Source organism: Nannospalax galili, unplaced genomic scaffold, assembly GCF_000622305.1.
Source record: "Nannospalax galili isolate Female #2095 unplaced genomic scaffold, S.galili_v1.0 scaffold18, whole genome shotgun sequence".
Classification (NCBI taxonomy): Eukaryota; Metazoa; Chordata; class Mammalia; order Rodentia; family Spalacidae; genus Nannospalax; species Nannospalax galili.
In genome coordinates this window covers 10,513,178-10,530,266 of record NW_008346548.1, presented here as the reverse complement: position 1 = coordinate 10,530,266, position 17,089 = coordinate 10,513,178, and the positions used below count along the sequence as shown (strand labels likewise).

The 17,089-nt window shown below is 48.3% G+C and overlaps 1 protein-coding gene across 2 annotated transcripts in view; it reads left to right on the top strand.

Annotated features, from left to right (window-relative positions):
* The window catches only part of Adcy5 (adenylate cyclase 5), a 158,593-nt gene that overhangs the window by 94,516 nt on the left and 46,988 nt on the right, over window positions 1-17,089 (top strand). For both annotated transcript variants that reach the window (XM_008842955.3, XM_029568213.1), the window contains exons 2-3: window positions 4,521-4,670; window positions 8,812-8,933. In XM_008842955.3, the coding sequence (XP_008841177.1) occupies window positions 4,521-4,670; window positions 8,812-8,933 (272 nt within the window). The remainder of the gene's footprint in view (window positions 1-4,520; window positions 4,671-8,811; window positions 8,934-17,089) is intronic.

Below are 17,089 nucleotides of genomic sequence, written 5' to 3'. Positions count from 1 at the left end.
CAAAAGAAAAATGAGGAGGAACCCAATAGAGGGATGCTTTTGGAAGCCCTTGTCAAGAAATTTCAATGGACTCTCATATGCACATTTGAAAATTGCCCTGTTCTGACTTTTTTCTAAGTTTCCTATCTAAAACTTATAATGCTAATTACTCTTGCCTTTACTTCTCCTTCACATCTCCTATTCATGATTCAAGGACTTTCTTTTCCCTTAGAGGTAAGAGTTATGCAATTTGGGAGTCTTTTAGATAGACTCACTGAAGGGGTACTCCACTTGCCTCACCCTGCATCCCTGTTCACCATGGAAGAAGCCAGAGGGGTCTGTGACCCGATTCCCTATTGGCAATTTGGGTAACGTCTTCAGAGGATGGTGTGATAAGAATAGGAGGTAGGAATTGGCTAGGTAGTTAGGGTAAAAAGACCCCAAAGAAAAGTAGCCAGTTTCTTGGCTAAAAGTCAAAATGTCCTTGGGCCTCTTAGCAACATACCCTGTTCCAAAGGCCAAAAATGTTGAAAGTATTTGGGAGCTTGTATCTAAACCTTAAAAGATTTTAGGGTCACCTCTTTGGGGGAGGGGGATGTTAGAGTAGCCAAAATCTCCATAAAAATAAATAAATAAATCAAAGAATAAAAAAACCTGAAGTCTTAATGTTTTCATCAGTGTTCTACAGCACATATTAGTTATATACTATATGGGTTTTTAAAATTTTTTTTTACTTACTAGTTTTTTTGTTTTTTTTTTTATGTGTATGAGTGTACTGCCTGCACGTGTGTGAGTGCACCCGTGCCATGCAATGCCATGGAGGTCAGAAGAGGGCTTCAGATTCTCCTGGAACTGGAGTTAAGGATGGTTCAAAGCCACCATGTGGGTGCTGGGAATCGAACCTGGGTCCTCTGCAAGAGCAGTCAATACTCTTAACCACTGAGCCATCTCTCCAGCCCCTATACTATATTGTTTTAAAAATATTTAAATGATGCTTTACAAAGTTTTACTTCCAATGTTTCTTTGTTTATATATAGAAAAACACAGTTATTCATTTATCTTACAACCTATGACTTAGAACTTACATATTGATCCTGGGAGTTGTTTTCTAGATTCTTTAGGTTTTTGTTTTTTTTTTTTTCCCTACATAAACAAATGTGCCATCTTCAAAAAGAGACTTTTCTTTATTTCAACAGAGTTTCATTAGGTTGCCATGGCTGGTCTTGAACTCATAGGATCAGGTGATCTCCTACTTCAGTCTCTTGAATACATAAGACTTCAGGTGCACATTGGCCACTGCACCTGTGGTTTGTATTTTGTTTCTTGTCTTATTGCACAGTCTGGGACCTGCACTATTACACTGAATAGAAGTGTAAGGGCATCCTTACTTTTTTCTCAGTCATAGAGGAGAACATTCTATCTTTCCTTATTAGTAGGTTGTTAGCTATAAGTTTTGGTATATACTGTTGATCAGGTTAAGGGGCTTTATTTTCATTCCGAATTTGATGAAGTATTTTTTTTCTTTAAATCATGAACATATGTTGTAGTTTATCAAATAGTGTTTCTATTTTATTCTGTTAATATAGAGAAATGCTTGTTTGGTTTTTGAAGTTGAACTAGCCTTCATTCCTGGGGTAACCCCACTTAGCATGTTGAGTTATCGTGATACAGTGTCTTATCTGCAGCTAGCTTCTTGTCTTTTTTGGTTCCCCTGTCTTATTCCTGCTTTTCCTCATCCTTCATCTCTCTCTTTCTTCTCACACAGACTTTCCCTAGCTAGACTATCCTTCAGCCTTCACCTCCTCACTTTTTCTTTCTCCTTACCTATTACCTAGAGGCCCCAGTGACTTCCCAGAGTCCTGTTCTTGGGGTCTCATTTCATGGTCACTGTACTGATTATACTGAAGACTATGACCTTTCTTCCTGGCCTTTCTTCTCCTGGGCCCCAGGGTTCTTTTTTCTGAGTTGCTCTGCCTTGCCTGGCCCCAGCCTTGTGTAAATCTTTATTCCTTAATACTTTGGGCTCCTGTGACAGTGTCCTGACCCACTTCCCATTCCCAGCATATTTACTCTAATGAGCCTTATGGGAGCCATGTGCTTATTCTGCTCCCTTGTGGCTCAACACCCTTTATGGCTCCCATATGAGAATGATGCCGGGTTTGCTCAGCCTGAGCTACTACGTCTTTTCCTTCTGTGGATGTTTGGAGAATTAGTGAACCTGGGCTATTTGTTCAAGGGCCTAGAGTACCCTGGGGCCATGTGCTTCTCCATGCCTGAGGACCTTACTAAATACATTCCCCTGACATCCAGCACCTCTTAGCCTGCCCAGAGGTCTGTGCATCGTTCCTCCACTTAAGCACTCCCCGCTACTTTTTTGTATAATATAGAGTGATTTCTGCTTCCTATTGCTGGTTCTCTGTCAGCTTTTGTCACATTATCTCCTTGCTGTAGGTAGGTACAACAGAATACCCTTGTAAACAAAAGAGATTTGTTTCTCACAGTTTGGGAGATCAGAAGCCTGTGATTAGGGCGCTGGTATGGCTGGGTTCTGGTAAGCACCCTCTCAGGTTGCAGATGACCATCTTCTTGTATCCTCACATGGTGGAGAGCAAAGAACAGGGAGAAGCACAAACCCCTTCCTATAAAGGCATGAAGCCCATTCATGAGGGCTCCATCCTGATGATCCAGTCACCTCCTACCTCCTAACACCCTCACAATAGGCATTAGGAATTTAACATGGACATGAACATCCATGTCTAGCATTTTTAGGTGGATTGCAAATTCCTATAGAACAGGGTCTTCTTCCCTTGTTATACGTAGTTTTCCTATTTTATGGAAATGGCAGGATGGGATTCATGGGTGGATAGGATTGGGGTAAAAATTGGTCAGCAACAGTATCTGGCAAAGTTGGGGGTACTGTTCACCTGAGCCTGCTCCTGCTGTGGAGAGTCTTCTGTTGGGAGAGAGCCAGAACAAGAGAGAGAAATTCTCTCCCTAGAACAGGGCAGACACTCTCCAGAACATCTCTAGAGAAAGATTAAACTGTAGCCAGTATATGCCTATCGAAGCTCTGGAGCTAGGCAGGGCTGGGGAGGATGTGGGTGAAGCTCACTACCTCCTCAGAGTATTGCAAGGGAAGCCTTCAGGTGGGGCACAGATCTGAGTCAAGGGCAGAGATATCGGAGGCCAGAGAGGAGTGTGGGAATCATCTGTTAAACCCATTGCTGAGCATTGGGAATCCCTGAGGGAGGCTCTTTGGGATTCAAATGGACAAGTGCCTTTCTTACCCAGAACTACAGTAGACAGTGGACAGTGGAAGTGAACACAGTGGAAGATGTAGGTCTGATCTGGGGTTGAGACTAACAGGCTATGGAGTGGACTGTGGTGGGGCTCAAAGACTCCATAAACTTCAGACCTGAGCGTCTTTACCGGCTTCTGTCTCATGTGGCTGGGGGCAAGGGCAAGACCAGGATCAAATGTTCACATCCCCAAAGCTTTACTTGCCAAGGTCCATCTGACAGGAACCTCAGCTCACTGGGCTTTGATTTGGGCAGTATTTACTTGCCTTTGTGGCTTCTATTGTATTGTTTTGTTTTACCTTAGTATTTCAGTAAATACTCCTTTCAAAAGAAGCTTAGCAGGGCTGGAGAGATGGTTCAGCGGTTAAGAATACTGACTGTTTTTGCAGAAGACCTGGGTTCGAATCCCAGCACCCACGTGGCAGCTAATAACTGTCCATAACTCCAGTTCCAGGGGATCCGACAGTCTCTTCTGTCCTCTATGATCATTGCATGACATGGGTGCACTTACCTACATGCAGGCAATACATGCATATACATAAAATAAAAATAATAAAATATTTAAAGAAAAAGAAGCTTAGCTTTGGGTCTCCTGAGCAGCAGGGGCAGTAATATTTTTATACACACCTCAGTCAGTGTGGAACAGGGGATCTGTGAAAAGTAGGGAGAGGGCACATGCCCACCTGCTGGTGTGCAGGACTGTCAGAAACCTTGTGCTGTTGCAAAGCGAGAGTGGAAACCTGGGGAAGAGAAGGAACTCCCCTCATCCTTGATGAGGCCCCACATTGTTCCTTCATTCTCAAGTGGTTGGCATGGTCCTGGGGCCTGTGTGGCCAATGAGGCCCGGACTCATGGGAGCCAATTTTTAGGGTAATATAAACCAGGCCATTTCTGGAAAGGCAGCTCGACTCATGCTTTCTAAGGTGAAGTCTCACCACCCTCATAGAACTTCCCTCTTGGTACCCCTGATATATCAGACAGATCTGATTTGGAGTACCTTGGGCACTTTTAGTATGATTTAGGGATTCTGTCCTTAATTAGCCATGCCCCATCACAGGCCAGCCAAGCTTGGGTCTCTGAGGACATTATAAAACCTAAATGATTTAAGATTGACTTCCTTAGTCCAGTGTTAGCCATATTGGGCTAGGTGCGTACTTGGTAAGATGTGGGCCAGGGTCAGGGCTCCTGTGACCTGTGCCTGCTGCAGTCCTGAGCATGATGTGTTTTTCTCCTCCTCTGCAGCTTGTCTCCAATGTCCTCATCTTCTCCTGTACCAACATCGTAGGTGTCTGCACCCACTACCCAGCTGAAGTCTCCCAGAGACAGGCCTTCCAGGAGACCCGGGAGTGCATCCAGGCTCGGCTCCACTCACAGCGGGAGAACCAGCAACAGGTGAGTGAGGCACAGCCAGGAGGCCTGGAAGACAGCCAAGGCCCACTGTAGAGGAGTTGTGGTTAGCACTCTGCCATCACTCTGCCAGCCCCACCTGCAAGGAATATTTTCCCCAGGAAGCCCAATGCCCCTGGCTCTGTGGGACCCTCTTGGTCTTCCCTTCTCTTGCCTGTGGTCCCTTCATGTGTTCTTGTGATTTGCATATAAGTCAAGCAGCAAGAGGCCTCCTCCATCCCTCCATCCTGGGGTCCCATGAGTTGGAGAAGTGAGAGCAACCAGTATTTCCAGCATGGATTGAGGTGCTCACCTAGGGGAGGAAGGACACAGGGAGGGGCAGGCATTATCAACCCTTGGGGTACCCAGCTCTTCATTTCCCAATTCTGGGTATGGTGCTTCTGAGAAAGAAGATCATCCTGTCTTTCCCCAGACTGTGCTGGGCCAGAGAGGCTGACCATTCACAGGGCCACAGCCTTGGGCCAAGGGAATACCCTTGGGTGCTTTTCATAGGTACGTTATGGTGGAGGCTGAGGTAGGCATTCCAGCTATTCCCTTCCCTCAGGATGGGGTCTTATTTGGGGTTCAGGTCTGGGTCACCACTGCACCTGTCCTGTGTGTGACCCAGACAGAGGGCAGGTTCCTTTACCATGTAGAACTATGGTAGCTCCCGGAGAGGAGGCTGGGGCCAGGGAATGGTATCCCTAGAGAGCAGTCAGCAAGGTGATGGTTCTCCCATACCCTTGGACCAGGTATGACTCTAATGAAATGAAGTTCCTGCAGACCAATAGGTCCTCTCTCCCCAACTGTCAGCAAACATTGGTAGATGCCTATGTTCCATGTACTGTCAGGCCCCATCGCAGATGTGGGCACAGAAGGTCTGTCTTTGAGCTAGGCACAGGGAGAAAGTGGTAGGGCCAGCAGCAAAGCATGTGCTATGGCCACTCTATATGCAGAGCTGCCTCACTGAAGTGTGGGCATCTCTGATTTATCTGGGTACATGCTAGATGGTTACAGTGACATAGCTGCTAATATCCAGACAGCCAGGTGGGGAATGAAGCTCCCTCACAACTTTCTAGATCCTTCTATCCCTACTTCCCCTCTAGCACCATCTCTGGCTGTTGTGTTTTGCCAGATGTCCTGAGAACACTGATCAATCTGAGGTCTGACTGTCTTTATTCACTCTTGTTTTTTTGAGACACAGTCCCATGTATCCCAAGCTGGCTTTGAACCTGCTATGTAGGTGAGGATAACCTTGAATGTCTGATCCTCCTGTCTCTATCTTCCAAGTCCTGAAATCGCAGGTGTGACCCACCATTCCTGGCTTATAAAGTGCTGGGGATCAAACCTAGGGCCTCGTGCATGCTAGACAAGTACTCTACCAACTGAGTTTCATATCCAGCCTCCCACCCACTTCACTAGACCATGACTGGGCCCCTGGTCCAGTCTCTTAAAGGAATCCATGCTCAACAGTGTCCTTTGTTGACAGACTTACCTCACTCACCTTTGACAATGCACTCTGTTCACCGCCTAAGTCTCTGCCTTCCTCAAGGGCCTCATTTTATCGCCCTTCTTGGGTCCAGTGCCCCTTCCGTGGGAATGGAACATCTTCCTTCCCTTCTGTTTTATAGGGTGTCCTCTAACTCTGGACCTCATCTTTTCCCCAGAATAATTGCTATCTGTGTTTTGAGACAGGGTCTCTGTGGTCCAAGCTGGTCTTGAACTCTTCTTTCCTTGACCTCCAAGTGCTGCTATTACAGGCATGAACCACCATAGCCAGCTCAGACAATTCCTGTTTCACAGCTCATCACTTTACTCACTCTGACTCTGGCCAAGCTGTATCTGCCACCAAACCCATAAGGATTTGGGGAAGAAACTCTTTTCGCCATACTAACTTCACATCCAAGCATGGGAAGGGGCAGCTTGCTTCCAGACCAGGCCTTTCTTCTCATCTAGCTAGAATCAGCTAGCTGTGCAGAAGGAGCTCCTTGGGGGGTCTCAGCTCAGCTCCTAAGTACCACATGATAAGGGGACTCAGAACTGTTTCTCCACTGGGACCCCTGCCCAAGCCAGTAACCCCAGAAGTAGTTATAGAGGTCCTTCAGTTTCCTGAACTTAAAGTTTATAACATCCTTCCTCTCAGTCATCCTATACCACAGGAACTGCCCAGTAGAGCATGCTTCTCCCACCAGCAACTATTTACTGAGAGTTCAGTACATGTGAGATGGCCATCAGTGGTGTGCTATCTGATGCCTGGGAGACCAGGTGCACCTACAAGCGCTGCATTTTCACAAGAAAGCACAAGGGTGTGGCACTAGATAAGACATAGGTCCTGTCCCCCAAGGAGGCTTCTTCACCCACTTAAGGGAGAAACAGCTAAAAGACCATCGAGACTGAAGAATCAGGGAATCTATTAAAGAAGACCAGAGTGGGGTAGAGATTCTGGTGACTGGAGATGGGTCTCCTGAGGAAGAGAAGGGAGAAGGCCTTCAGGAGGGTCAGGAGCAGTGTGACTTCTGTATAAAAGGCAAGAAAAGCTCCCAGAAGCTGGGGGATCTCTTCCCCCATGATTCAGTGTATCTGAGGTAGAATATAGCTTTCATTTAGGGGTGCCAGGAAAGGGTGGAAGATAGGGAGGAGCCAGCTCAAGGAGAGGATGAGGCCCAGGAGAAAGGACAGCAGATGAAGTGGCTGGTTTGCAGTGGACAATAAGGAAGGGTGAGTTTAATGAGTCTAGAATCATGTTTGATGTGGGAGCAGGGGAGTGATGTGGCAAAGTGTATTGGAGAGATTGGGGCTGTGCAGGCAGCAGGAAGGGCTGAAGGGAAAGCATGGGGCCAGAATGTACCACATGAGTCCCAGAGACAGGCGAGCTCACACAGGAGCATGGAAAAGGGGACAGAGGGGAAAGGACAAATTACAAAGATGTTTCCAGGTCAATGCTGAATGCCGGGGCTTGGCTTGGCTAAGAAGGGAGAGGAATGAGCACTGAAGCAAAGCTGTGGAAATGTAAGCAGTTTATATGGGCAGGGTCTTGACTTGGGTGCAGGAGGCTGGAGGTGTCTTCTGCAAAGGCAGGGGAAGGAAGAGGTGGGAAGGTGAATCTGGTTGGGGATGTGATGTCACAGGGCAGGACAGCTGGAGGCCAGTGTGCCCTGGACTGGAGCTGGGGTGGAGGTGACATTAGAGCTGATGGATGGTGGTGGCTTGACAGTGGAGCTGCTCCCCGAGGCAAGAGGATCCCGAGGACAGAAGCAGGGCATGCTTCATTAGGCACCCAGAGAAAGAGGAACCAGAAAGGACATGGAAGCAGGGCAGTCTCAGGGTCACCTGGGAGGGGAGGGGACCCAGAATTGGATGCAGAGTGATGGGCAGGAGAAGCAGGGGCCTGAAGGCAGCTGGCACGAAGGGCTGGAGAAGAGAGAACTAGGTGTGCGAGCCTTGCAGGAGGCCTGACCCTGAGAAGGGCTATAGCAGTCATATGGAGCTGCCTTGCACAGGAGGCAGGTGGACACTTTGAGCAGAACAGACCCAGGAGGAGAAGTTGGGAAGAGGAAGACATCTAGACCCCACAACTAGCTGGCTTGAGCTGCCACAGTGTGGCCTGGCCCCCTCCCTGCTTCTCTCCCACCTCCCTTGGTTGACTTTAGCTTCTCTTGGTTCCTCAGAGTCAACATGCTTTTTCTCGCTCTTGGGCCACCACCCCACATCTGGAGTTGGAGGACCCTGAAGGACCCTGGTCCTTCGGTCTCCACAAAGTCTTCTCTGATCACAGCACTTCTCCCAGCCTAGGTCAGTCCCCCACAGGAGCATTACCTGTCTGTAGGAGCATGGCTGACTCCTGCACCCAGAAAGATGCCTGGCACATCTATAAATATTTGATGACTGATTGAATGAGTCTAGCTGATATTGTCAATAGTAGTTTAACCAAGGTCATGGAGTCTCAAACTACATCCAGGTTTTAAGCTAAGCTTTTTGGTACTCACAGGTTCCACCAGGCACCCCCACCCCTTACACAGGTGCTATCCTTATGAATCTCAGGAGAGGTCTTCCTGGGTCCTGTAGGCAGGGGCACAGGTGTGGATGAGAGGAGCCTCACTGGGCAGGTGGAAGGAATGGTGACAAACCTATCTGCTTCCTTCTGCAGGAGCGTCTCCTGCTGTCTGTCCTTCCCCGTCATGTTGCCATGGAGATGAAAGCAGACATCAATGCCAAGCAGGAGGATATGATGTTCCACAAGATTTACATCCAGAAACATGACAATGTGAGGTAGGGGTGAGGGCAGGGTGGGAGAACTGGACTCTTACGGAGACAGCCCCATGTCTTCCCCTTAAGGGGGCACAACCTAACAGACTGGCTTGATGCTAAGGAGCAGGCCAGCCTTGCCCTTTGTCTGCTTGATGAATTAGCACTTTGCCCCGTTTAACTTTCTGTTGGGATCTGAAGTGGGTGGATACGAGGGGATAGAGGAAGAAGATAGAAAGTAATACCAGCTACCAGCAGGGGCGGGGGCCCCTAGCCTGACAAGGAAAACAGAAAGACTTGGGATCCCAATGTTGTCCCTCGTCACAATCTTCTTCACTACCTAGCCCCTTGCCTGCCCTCTGAGCCTGTATGTGCCAGCCACTGTTCCAGGCATTGCTTACCATGTCACCTATCCTTTCAACATCCTTACAAGGGACATAAACAACACTCCAGCTCAACTGTCCAAAACCCATGCTGAAGGCCCCCCAGTCAGCATGGTAAAGCCAGTGTTATACCCAAGTAAACCTGCTCCAAAACTCACTTTCCCTTTGCTGCATGTTGGCTGCCTCCCTAGACAGAAGCCACTGACAGCAGGGATGTGCAAACAGATGTAGGTTAATAGAGTGCAAAATCTGCTTATGAGTTCCACAGGGACATAAGCAATACAGGTGGCTTTCATCCAGTGAGGCTCCCAAAGAGCCTGGTAATCCTCACATAGTCCCAGAATTTCAAGAGAGTTACTTTCTACCTGGACAAAATTTCCTAAGACTTGAGTCCTCTAAGGTTGAGTAAATAGAATCTCAGGAGACTTGGGCTCTGTTTTCAATCAAAGGAGTCAGTGGATCATGTGAACCATCTCACAACACACACACAGACACACACACACACACACACACACACACACACAGAGAGAAAGAGAGAGAGACTGACAGCAGAGATGGGGGAGTACTGTGTTCTGCATGCAGAATCAGCAGAGCTACGCAGCCTCCAGATGTCCTCTGGAGTCTGAGACTACCATTCTGCATTTATGACTTCCCATCCCATCTGTCTGTCAAAACCCAAAGGCCAAGCCCTGGAGAGGGAAGCATAGCTGCACCACACATTTGTGCTGTTTGGGGGGGGTCTCCTAGCTCCCCTGTAACCTATCCTTGCTCCATATCAGGCAGAGCTAATGTAGGCAGTTAGCCATCGTGGTCTTCCAGGCAGAAGACCACCTGGCAGAGGTGTCCTGAGTGACCTGAGCCTGGAGAGGGTGATGGATACTATGGTGTGACTACTGGGCACGAGCAGCATGGTGTGCTGGCTCCTCTGCCTGTCCTTGTGTGTGCAGTGGTCACTCTCTAGTTGCTTTCATATGTTTCCCCAGTCTGCACCATTCAGTGTAAGAGGTTGATACAGTTATCATCCCCATTGTACAGGGGAGCAAGAAACTAAGGCACAGAGATTTATCCCCTTCTTCAGGGTCCCGTAGCTGGTTAAGAGGGAGACTTGTCCCCAGCTTTCTGACTTCAGTTTTTAACCTAGCCTGACCTTGGATATGTATGTTTCTATACCCAAGAGAGTGGTTTGGACAAGGACTCTGAGAGGCAGCTTGGGAAACCCTTGGGAGCAAAGGAGACTCAGAGGAAAAGGAAGAGGGGGCAGGGTTGGCTCTGTGTATGTGTGTGTGTATGTGTGTGTGTGTGTGTGTGTGTGTGTGTGTGTGTGTGTGTGTGGTATGTATCCTGTGTGTGTCTAGCTATGTGGGAGAGCCCCTCCCCTGCCCCAGGGCTCTCCTATAATCTAAAGTCTCTACCCAGGGATACAGGAAGAAATGACTTTATTAGAAGAGATGTGAGAGACGGAAGTTTCACATGGAAAGGAGTACTCCTCGAGTGGCCCCAACACATTAGAGCTTGGCCCTGAACTCCCCTCTCTGTCCTGTCTTTACAACCATTCCAACCCTGTGTTGTCCCTGGCAAAGAACAAAGGTGCTCTCTTAAATTGAGCTTAGCTTCTATAGCTTCTACTGATGTCTACACAGATAAATCCTCCACTCAGAAACAGCCTGGCACAGTTTCTCAGCCCCAACCCTCCAGCGAAGGAGTTTGGTTAGAGGAGGCCCGTTTAGTTCATAGTGGCCATTTCAAGGACTGACCCACCCTCCAGGTACCACTACTTCTGCTCCCTGTAGAGACCCTGGAGTGCCTTTGGGTCGTTAAGAGGACATTGCCTTAACCACAGAGCCAGCCCAGTATCCACAAGGCACAAGTCAGGCCCCTGTCACAGTGAGGGTGTTTCTCTTTAGGATGAACCATGATCAATGGCAGCAATCAGGAAATAGATGAAAAGAGAGAAAAAAACAAGATGCCATAGTGGTCAGGGGAAAAGAATTCACAGTCACCATGGAGGGATAGAATCTGCAGTGCCCATCAGATATTGGGGTATAAAGGCATGCAAACGTCCTGCTGAGGCCCTCCATGGCCCTAGTCTTGATGTAGCCCTGAAGAGAGGTGTGTGCTCACTCTGGTCTCAGTTTTGGAGTTGGATTTTGGCTTAGGTTGGGTAGCAATAGTGTCCATCATAGTTTATGGACTGGGGCCCAGGTTCATGGAAAACCTGCTGGGTACAGAGGTTAGGCCTGGGTCCTGGAGTTAAATATCTCTGCTGTGGGCTATCTGTGTGACCAGGGCAAGTTACAGGCACAGACCCACTCATCTGCACATAGGATAGCAAGTATATTTACTTACTGTAGGGTAGAGAGTAGGAGGAATGCTGTGAGGACAGTGCTTAGCAGTTCTGACATGTTGGCAGTTGGGAGCTGTGATGATTGTTGCTGTTGTTTTCTGGATTGTTATTCTACCCATAATCAACAGAGAAAGGCCTGGGGTTCTTAGCAGGGGAAGGAAAAGGGTGATGAGTCATGTTCATCAATTCTCCAAGGAGTTATAATATTTAGAGAGGGTGATGACATGCTGTTCTTTGCCCCGTGAAGAACAAGGCCACAATGAAAGTAAATCAACTCAACATATGGCTTCTGGGGTGCCAGGGGGGACTGACCAAGGAGCCTGTAGAATGCTTTGGTCCTGTGCCACCACTGGCTACGGCATGAGGTCCCCAGATGTCTCTTCTGTCTGATGTGTGGTGACAGATGGGCTGTGTCAGCTTCTGTGACTGCACAGCTCAGCTGCCAGGACATCAGGCCCCAGAGGAGCTAGAGGAAGCAGCACCACAACCTCCAGGTGTGTTAAGGTAGATGCAAACAGGTCACTCGTACCAGGTGGTCACATTGTGGAGTAGAGTGAGATGAGTGTCTGCATGGAGCAGATCGAACACACCCCAGCCCTGATGCCTGGAACTGGGATTGTCGACGTCACCCAATCCGGGTCTTGTTTTCTCTGCTGTAGCCTGGAAATGGGCATGCACTTTCATTCATCCGTTCAACGCATGCTTTACCTCTGCCCTAATCTGTGGAAACACCAGCTGTACTCTGGGGGTGTCCTAGGGACAGGAAGTGTGACTTGACGTTAAGGTACGCACCATCTCTTGAGATGACTTGAAATTAAGGTATATGCCATCTCTGAAGACATTTAAAATTAAGGCACACAATGACTTGGAGACATGTAAAGTTAAGGTACATGCTGTCTCTGGAGACACTTGAAGTTAAGGTACAGGCTATTTCTCAAGGTGGCCTGAAGTTAAAGGTACACAGTATCTTGGAGACATTTAAAGTTAAGGTACACACCATCTCTGAAGGTGACTTGGAGTTAAGGTACCTGCTTGGAAAGCCTCCAACCCTGGGCCTGCCCAGTAGGCTGCAGGCTGATGGCTGTGGAGGCAAAGATCAGGGGGCAGAGAATGCCAGGGACTCCCTGCTTTCCTGAGGGCCCTTCTGAATGAGGATAATTCCTCACTCAACACTGGAGTTTCTTAGATTTTGAAGATTGTAGTGGTGGAGAAACCAGGGACCATTCCAGACGCTTCCTTTTGGAAAGAGAAAGAAGGTTGCCACATCTAGGGCATGTAGGACCCCTGCCTAGGAAGAATATTCTTTCCAAGGTAACTCATCCCTGCTCTAGTCCCCCTCCTTGTCCTCCCACTTAGAATGGAGTTTCAGGTGGGGTCTCGAATCTGAGACTCATTGCCTCATCCTCTGGCACCCAGGAGCCCTAGAGGGTTCTGCAGGAGACCAGCAGAGGGATTGCCTAGCCTAGCCTAGGAATAGGGTAGAAAGCCCCCTCCCCACTTAAGGGATGAGGGAATGACCTTCATGCCTCCTTCCTCCTCTCTCTCTCCAACTCCTCCCCCTTTGAAGGTTGTTATCTCCTCTCTGTCTCCTTCAAGGACGTGACTGCATTCCCCAGGTTGCTCTGGCGTCTGGATCAGCCACTGTGTGGTGTGGTTCTGAATTGTAATGACCATGGACCATGTCTGAAATGCTCAGATACCCATGGGTGGAGTGTGCCTCCTGTGGGCAGAGGGTGGAAAGTGCTGACCTCCAGTCTGTCCTCAGTCTTGTGAGGAATGGACACCTCAAACCTGATGTTAGAAGTGTACCCAACTCCACTCCCTACCAATTATGGACGTAAATTGTCATTGGCTTATAAACACTTACTGAGGTGTTTCTATTTGTTAGGTGCTGCTATGAAAAAAGGCACCTTTGGGGAATATTCAACACCCACAGGACTGGGCAGAGGACTGTGGCAAAAGCAACTTGACAATCCAGCCAGTTCTGTTGTGGGTCACTATGGTTGGATCTCTTATTTATACTTGACGTGTGTGTGTGTGTGTGTGTGTGTGTGTGTGTGTGTGTGTATTAAAATATATATCGCATAAGGAGCTAGAGAGATGGCTCTGCAGTTGAGAGCACTTGCAGAGGCCTGGAGTTTGGTGCCCAGCACCCAGATCTAATAGCTCACAATTGCTCCAGGAGATCTCACACTCTCTTCCGACCTTTGTGGGCACCCAGATGCATATACACACACATACAAACATACACATAAATAAATAATAAAACAAATCTTTAACATAATATCACAAGAGCCATCATCTTTAAAATTTGTTATTTGATATGGTACAGTGACATTAAGTACATTCACAGTGTTGTGCAGAGTCACCATCACCATCTCCAGAACTTTGTTCTCCCAAGCAGAAAATGTATACTCATTAAAAAAGTCCCCGTGGCCCACCTCTGCTCCTAGAAACCACTACTCTACTTTCTGTTCCTATTGGTTTGACTATCTAGATACATCATATAAATAGAATCATACAGTTGTGCTTTTTGTGACTGACTTGTTTCTCCTGGCACACTGTTCTCCAAGTTCATTCAGGGTGTGGCATGTATCAGGATCCCTCCCCTCTTGTCAAGGCTGAATAATAGTCCATAGTGTGTACCTGCCACATTCTGGTTATCTTTTCATCAATGGATGCCCCCTTGGGCTTTTTCTACCTTTGGGGAGAGTTTTAAGTGATGCTGCCATATGTATGTATGGGGGGGGGTACACAAGTACTTGTTCATGCCTTTGGTGTGTCTGGGTGTATGCCCAGAAGTTGGGTTGCTGGCTCATATGGTAATTCTGTGTGACTTTTTTTGAGAACTCTCACACAAGTCTCCATACTCCACTAGTATGGAAGTGCAAAAGTGCACAAGGGCTTCAGTTTTTCCCCATCCTTGCCTGGGGTTGACAAAAGGACACAAAATGAGGACCAGTGGGGGATGCAGACAGCATTCATCAAGGACTTAGCTGTTTGCATGGAAATTTGGGGTCCTGGAGAGCCAGGGAAGGGAAGAAGGCAGAGCAGAGAGGTTCTGATCAGCTGAGCATGTTGGACTGTGTCTCTGGAACAACTGCACTCTATTGTGACCTGAGGGTTGGGTCCTACTATGAATTCAAACATAAGAAGGATTGCTCTGCACTGGGCTAAGTCAAGGAAGGCATCGTGAAGATAAACGGGTCACAATGAGGTCCTAAAAGAAAAGAATTATGTGCTTTCAACCTTTCAAACATATTTTTATTATACAAAGGATGTATGTTTGTAGAGAAGAGCAGTATGTGTGGATCTGGCTGACTGTTCTGGGTCTTGGTGCAGCAATCTCTCCTCCTGGGGGCTTCCCCTTCAGGAGGCCTTTCCCTGAGCCTCTCATGACCCTGGAAAGAGTATCTGCAAGCACTATGGGGTTCCATTGCTTGCATGGTAAGGGTGGGATGTAGGTACAGGTGGCTTGGAGTCTACAGGAGGCCTGGGACTAGCTAGCGAAGTGGTTTGCAGGATGTGCTTTGACTGAAGGTCTTCTGGGCTCCTTCTCTTAGACTTCCTGCTGAAGGAACACCTGTGCTGTCCCTGCCAGAGTGGAGAGTATGTGGCCAGCCATCTGGGGCAGATCCTTCCCTTTGTGGCATTGCACACACATCAGTGTGTTTGGTGCCCTGTCCTTGGCCATCCCAACCTTCCTTTCTAACTTGTGTCTCAAATGGTTATTGCTGCCAACTCATCTGCCCCCTACTTTTTTGCAACCATCTGTTGGAAAACAGACTCTGGTGTTTGTTCACACCTGGTGGTGCCGACTCACCTAGTGGCTGTGAATGACTCATTGCTCCCCCTTTACCTGACAGGGCCATGACCCCAAGTGACTGTCCAGGCTGGTTAATTTGAAGAAAATTGAGTTAGCATGCTACAGGAGACAGCTCTGTTGACTACAAAGAAATGGCTGACTGCACAGGCCCAGCCACTAAGGCCTCCAGTCCACAGGAGTGGGGGATCGCCCTAGGGTGCTTCTTCCCCCTAGCACAGCCAGCTCTTGTAAGGCCCAGCATCCTAAGGGGTGGGCTGAGACCTTGTGTCACTACTTTCCTGCCTCCCACTCCATCCTGGCCTAGCTGAGGATATAAGGTGAGGGACTCTTAGGACCCAGTTGTTAGCAATGCCAGCCTGCCCAGTTCTAGGTGTCCAGCAATGCTGCAGGCTGTGGCTCTGTGAGTAGGGCCAGATGCTGACCACTCCGTAAGTCACAAGGGCTGTTAGCAGTCAGAGGGAATAAGTGTGAGAAAATGCCTGTGGACAGAGAGGGGCTGAAGTTGTTCCAGGAGGCAGAAAACCTGTGGTGGTGATTGATGATGTGTCTTACACTTGTGCCTCTGGAGTAGAAGGCAGACTAGTGAGGAAATGATGGAGGGCAGGTCATTCCCCAGATATGTGGGCCTTACTCCAGCATCTAGCTACTATAAGAACCTAAACCTGTGCCAAGAGGAGTTTTCAGGTGAGCTAGTCTACAAGCTAGTGTTTTCCTGCTTGCTTAGGCCTGGTGCTGGGCTGTGAAGTGGCTTTAGAATCATCAGGGACAAGGTTAGGAAACCCAGGCCAGCAAAATAGGTGGTCTCCAGAGGGGATAGTCTAACCAAACAGAATCATCCCCCAAAAGCATGGAAAGCGAGTCTTTGCCTGTGGCAGGATGTGCAGGTGGAAAACTCTATAAATGTGTGAGTCTGCTGGGGTCAGAATCGGGGCCCCGGAGACCTGTAGGATCTTCCCACTCAGGATAGATCTGCTTGGCCTGACCTTCCTGGGTGACTGTTGGTGACCTTCCCTCCCTAGCTCCCCAGCTGTTGATGAGAGAACCTCAGAGAAGCCGAAGGAAAAGCAGCCCAGGAGCTGGAGGGAGCTCAAGTTTTTAAGCCTTCTTGAGTGGTAGTAGTGGGTGGATCCTGGAGGGACAGCCACAGGCCAGGTAACCCAGCTCTAAGCAGAGCAGAGAAGGTGAGGCACCTCTGTGGTTGGTACCCAGGTGCCCACATTGTTTCCTGTGTCTCTCGGCCTTAGTAACCACACACCACTGGTTCTGTGAGTTTTGATGGAGTGGCTCCTAGGACCAGCCTCTGAGCTTCACAGGCTCCTGTCTGAGGTTACATGGGAGAGCTCACAGTGTGGAACTGCCAGTTCTGTCTCTTACTTGCCTCGAAGCCATGAATATTCTCTTCTCTCAGCAAATAGTATCAGGTACTGCTATGGGCTAAACTGTGTCAGCCCATAAAATAAGCTGAACTGTTAATCCTACTACCTGGGAATGTGGTCCTTATCTAAGAGTTTGTGCTCCACAGTTTTGGTTATCTATGGTCAACCATAGATAAAACGGAAAGAACGGTGAGGAGCACAATAAAGAATTATTCATTATTTTATGTGTATGAATGTTTTACCTACATGTA